The sequence below is a fragment of the Nicotiana attenuata genome, chromosome 6 (genome assembly GCF_001879085.1).
Source record: "Nicotiana attenuata strain UT chromosome 6, NIATTr2, whole genome shotgun sequence".
Taxonomy (NCBI): Eukaryota; Viridiplantae; Streptophyta; class Magnoliopsida; order Solanales; family Solanaceae; genus Nicotiana; species Nicotiana attenuata.
The window spans coordinates 55,336,439-55,341,825 of NC_031994.1; the positions used below are offsets into that span (position 1 = coordinate 55,336,439).

Below are 5,387 nucleotides of genomic sequence, written 5' to 3' on the forward strand. Positions count from 1 at the left end.
TAAAATTCATAACAATTTCAAGTGCTCACGAGAGGTAAAAGGTTCAAATAGATAGCCAATTCAAACAAATGGGTAAGGCTTTTAATGTGGTTGCCAAAGAAACATGATTACAGGCTCAAAGGGGTTAACTAAGATACATAACAATTAGGTCGGTAAAAGCATATAATTGGCTCAACAAAGAAATGTCTATATCACTTCCAAGACTTAATCAAACTACTATTTTGCTTTGCAAACACATGGGCAAGTTATAGACATCAAATGCAATGTATAGAATAGCACAAAACCTCACACACACGGCACATAACTCACTCAGGATCGGACTCATCAAGACTTTCTAGTCAAAGCAGTTAAGCAACGTTAAGATCATAAAATTTAAGGCACGTATTTAAGAGTAAAAAACTGAGTCTAAGTGTCACAACTAAAGCAATTACTATTGTCAAGGCATAATAAAGTCAAGAGATATTGCCTTCATTTCAAATCATAGCAAATTGTTTCCTACTCCTAAAAAAATAAAAACTACTACACCTGGTTCAAATAAAACCCTTGAAAAAGAATCGTGGCACAAAGGAAAACCAAGGGGGACTCGTTACACTACCAAACAAAAGAAAATCTTTTTATCTTTTTCCTTCGACTTTAATCCCTCAAGAAACCTGTCGATAATATCCATCATCGGGAAATATCGAGAACATTAAATTTTTTATGTTCTTTTCTAACTCCTACAACTAACAAAAAGAAAACTAATATACATACAAATATCCCCCACCCCACACTTTAAGTTGTGGCATGTCCCCATGACACATAATTAAAAAGCATAAGGTAAAGGAAACTTCCCTGAACATCTAGACGGGGTCTAAGTCGAAGTCGGGCTCCATTCCAGCGCTCGAACTAATGCACACATCCATGAAGATAGCTTCTCTCGGCCTTCTTTTGGTACACCCTTCACTTACCTTTTCGCTCACCACAGCCTTCTAATTCGAGCCCTTTGCTTTCCACTCAACACTCGCAGCTGGTTTGTCCTTTTGTGCCCCCTTTGATACATCCATCTTAAAAGTCACAGTCTCCTCACCCACTCTAAGCATGAGTTTTCTCTCTTGTATATCTAATATAGCTCTTCTCGTCTCTAAGTATGGTCTTCCTAGGATGAGGGGTACCTCCTTGTTTTCCTCCATATTTACCACTATAAAATCCACTGGAAATACGAACTTATCCACCCGAACTAACACATCTTCCACTATCTCCTCAGGTGTAGTCGTTTGGTCTGCCAGCTGCAAAGATATGGGTGCAGACCTTATCTTTCCATCCTCCTTCTCTAGTTTCCTGTAGATAGATAGAGGCATTAAATTAATTGAGGCACCAGAATCACATAAGGATTTATCAAAATTAATAGTTACTAAAGAGCAAGGTATAGTAAAACTCCCTAGATCTCCACACTTTTGTGGGAGTTTATTTTGTAATATCGTGTTACAATGCTCTGTGAGCTTGACCAGTGAGGTCTCCTCTATTTTCCTCTTCTTTGTAAGGATCTCTTTCAAGAATTTAGCATAAGCAGGCATCTGTGAGAGCACTTATGTAAATGGTAAGTTAACATGAACCTGTTTCAGCACATCCAAAAATCTCTCAAACTGCTTGTCCAGCTTTTTGTCATGACCCAAATCGATGGGCCGCGATGGGCACCCGGTACCTTACTCAACCGAGTACCAGCATAATGTATCTTTTCATATCATACTCTTATAGTTAAATGAGATGTAAAGGCTGTCGTGAGATAAGTAGAATAAAACCTGAGAAAATACTCAACTTGATATACCGACTTATATATATGACGTACGGGCCTATTAGGCCGAAATAATCACTCGTATACTGAACATAGGCCGACGAGGCCATACAATCTTTCATATACATGAGATATGTCTACAAGACTCTAAGAGTACATAAACGTCATAAGGCTGGGACAAGGCCCCGACATACCAATCAATACATGTCTAAATCATACTAACCAAATAAGCAACTCCGGAGCAAATGGAGCACACCAACATCTTCCGCTGAGCTGTTAGCCTACTTGGAGAATTCTCAACCTGTCTATCAGACCTGCGAGCATGAAACACAGCGTCCCCAGAAAAAAAGGACGTCAGTACACATGATACCGAGTATGTAAGGAATGAAAATCCGTAAACAATAGACATGGGATAAACATGGAGTAAAAGGCTCAACATAAATATTTTAATAGCTCTGTGAATCATTTAATATTATAATATCATGCATATGCATATAAATGTCATAGTACCATGCATGGGTATATGCGTTCATAACATCATCAAGCCTCTGAGGGCATCCTATCATATCATCTTGGCCACTGTGGTCAAATCATCAATGTATACCAGCTGATCAAGTGGTGGTACGTATATAACGCCGTAACCTTTTCCCGTATCCCATATACATACATACATACATACACACACACACACACACACACACACACACACACACACACATATATATATATATATAGATATATATATATATGCGTATATAACGCCATCTGGTCATGGGTCAATGTACATGAATGCAATACATGAGAAGTACGTCAATAAAATCTCTTAGAATGTCATAAGACCATTATGCCTTTGAGTAATATCATAAAGTAAACTTTTTATCAACTTACGTATTTTTCTGAGACCCATGAACAGACGATAGAACAATAAGACATATGGGGAATCAAGAACATAGGACCTCTAGTATTTCTATGAATAGAGTCATTTATGGAAGTTGTACATTTGCTCGTTTCGTTTGTGTCGTATAGATCATGCCAGAAGAAAGAAGGTATAGCCTTAACATACATGAGCCGATTCTCTTGACAATCCTTCTAACACACGTCAATGGCGACAACACGTAACGACGGATCAAAGTAGGGAAAAGTCCGTATGATATTCTTGAGAAAGATTGCACCGTACTCCATTATAATTGCGAAATCTCACTTTGATTTGAATTGTTGAAGGTTTTATCTTACATATGTGACTTACGGTTGTGACCTATATTTGTAACATACAAACATTTATGTTTGAATGTATATAATAATGGAATTATGAGTTATGTATCTTAAGAATGGATATGGCTCACGTTTTTGTTTGGTAACTAGATATGATATGACTCATGTTATATGTGTCTATCCATTACTAAATGAAAATGACTCACTTTCTTAAGAATTAACACATAACATAGTTATTTTTGAGTCACAATTCCTTGATTCTTTTGCTTCCACATTACAACCCTTGAACTTATCCAAATTTCCACCCCTTCTCCTTAATCAACTTATTAATCCCCTACTAATTCAATCATTAACCAATTACCCACATAATTAAGAATTATCTCAAATTACTTATAATACTACTCACTTTTAACACGCCTTATACAACTTGCTATCATGACCATGTGGTACCTTGTATGGTACTAGTCCATAAATACTGGGTATTTTAGCTCGGGCCGTATTTTATCCCAAAATGTCAAACTTTGACGAAATTCATTTCCTTTGATTTGCTTACCCTTTCTCCTTCAAGAATTTACTCAAAATAACATAATGCTTATAATCTCAAAATAATCCCATTCCCGAACTTATGTTGATTAACTTACGACAAAACTTTAACGTACGAAAATACGGGATGTAATATCTCATTTTCGAGTTTTCATCAATTTACTTATGGCGTACTTTTACGTACAAAAACCTGGGTGTAACACTTTTCTCTACTTAGCTTTTGGGGGAAAGGTAGAGCAGGCATATGCTTGCTCTCCTCAGGTTCCTCCCTTCTCGAGTTTTCTTCCTTCTTCTTTTTCTCAACTTCCCTCTGGCCTTTCTTCTTCTTATCAACATCACTTTTCAGCTGCTCCCCGCTTTCCTTTTCAAGTCTCATACCTTTTTGGATTGGGTTGAGATCTTTCAACACTTGCCCACTTCTCAAAGTTACAGCATTCACTGTTTCTTTGGGATTTCTTTCAATATCAGCAGGGAGAGTTCCTGGAACCCTCTCAGATAATATCATTGCAATCTTCCCCACTTGCTTCTCTAAATTTTGAATTTCTGCCCCTTGTACTTCAAATATTTCATCAGTTTTCACTATGAAGGCCTTCATGAGATCTTCTAAGCTAGGCTACTTGGGCTGTTGAGGCTGAAATTGTTGCCTTGGTTGATTCATATAACTAGGAGGCTGAAACTGCTTCCTCGGCTGATCACATCTGCCCCTGGCCCAGTACATGCATAAGTTAGGCCATAAATGTAACAAAGTTAAAAAGGAATTAAGTTCGTACCTTAGAATTAGTACCGCTTTAAGTGTGCCATGTTCCATTTGTTTGGTTGTTTTACACCGTTTCCCGCTTCGAGTTTATATGATCCTTTGGCAGTTATTCGGACAACTCGATATGGTCTTTCCCAATTCGGGCCCAATTTCCCTTTGTTTGATTCCTGGTGTGTAGTGTTACCTTTTTCAATACCAAGTCCCCGACTTAAAAATATTATAGGTTGGCTCTTCGGTTGTATTACCTTCCTACTTACTGCTTTTGGGCAGCCAACCGGACCAGCATGGCCTCCCGCCTTTTGTCCAATAGTTCTAGGCTTGTGGCCATGGCCTCGCTGTTTGACTCTTTGGTAGCATACTGTAACCTGAGGCTCTGTTCCCCCACCTCCACTGGTATTAAGGCTTCCGCTCTGTAGACCAAAGAAAACAGGGTCGACTCGATGCTAGATTTTAAAATCATACGGTATGCCCACAGGACTTTAAGGAAGATTTCCTTCCACTCTCCTCTTGAACCGGTCAACCTCTTTTTTAGGTTTTGGAGTATATTTTTGTTCGTTGATTCCTCTTGCCCGTTCCCACTAGGGTGATAAGGCGTTGATAATGTCTTCTTAATTTTATGATCTTCTAAAAACTTACTCACCTTGATGCCGATGAATTGTTTTCCGTTGTTGGAAACGATCTCGACTGGTATCCCAAATCGACATATTATGTGATCCTAGATGAAGTCAATGACTTCTTTCTCTTGTACCTTCTCGAACGACTGAGCCTCAACCTATTTGGAAAAATAATTGGCCATGAATGTTATAAATTGAACTTTACTGGGCGCCCATGGTAGGGGACCAACGATGTCCATTCCCCACTTCATAAACGATCACAGTGATAGGATCGAGTGAAGCATCTCCCCTAGTTGATGTATCATCGAGGCGTGTCTTTGGCACTCATCGCATTTTCGTACAAAGTCTTTTGCATACTTCTCTATCAGTCCAGTAGTAGCCGGCTCTAATTAGCTTCCGAACTAAGGATTGCCCCCGAATGGTTTCCTCAAGTTCCCTTGTGCACTTCTCTCATGGCATATTCGGTAGAGGCTTCGCACAGCCATAGGAT

General features: G+C 38.8%; 1 protein-coding gene across 1 annotated transcript; it reads right to left on the reverse strand.

Annotated features, from left to right (window-relative positions):
* Positions 969-4,121, reverse strand: LOC109227852. The gene is made up of 2 exons (XM_019393045.1): positions 3,717-4,121; positions 969-1,553 (listed from the first exon to the last, which is right to left on the reverse strand). The coding sequence occupies exons 1-2, from the start codon at positions 4,119-4,121 to the stop codon at positions 969-971; spliced, it is 990 nt and encodes a 329-aa protein (XP_019248590.1).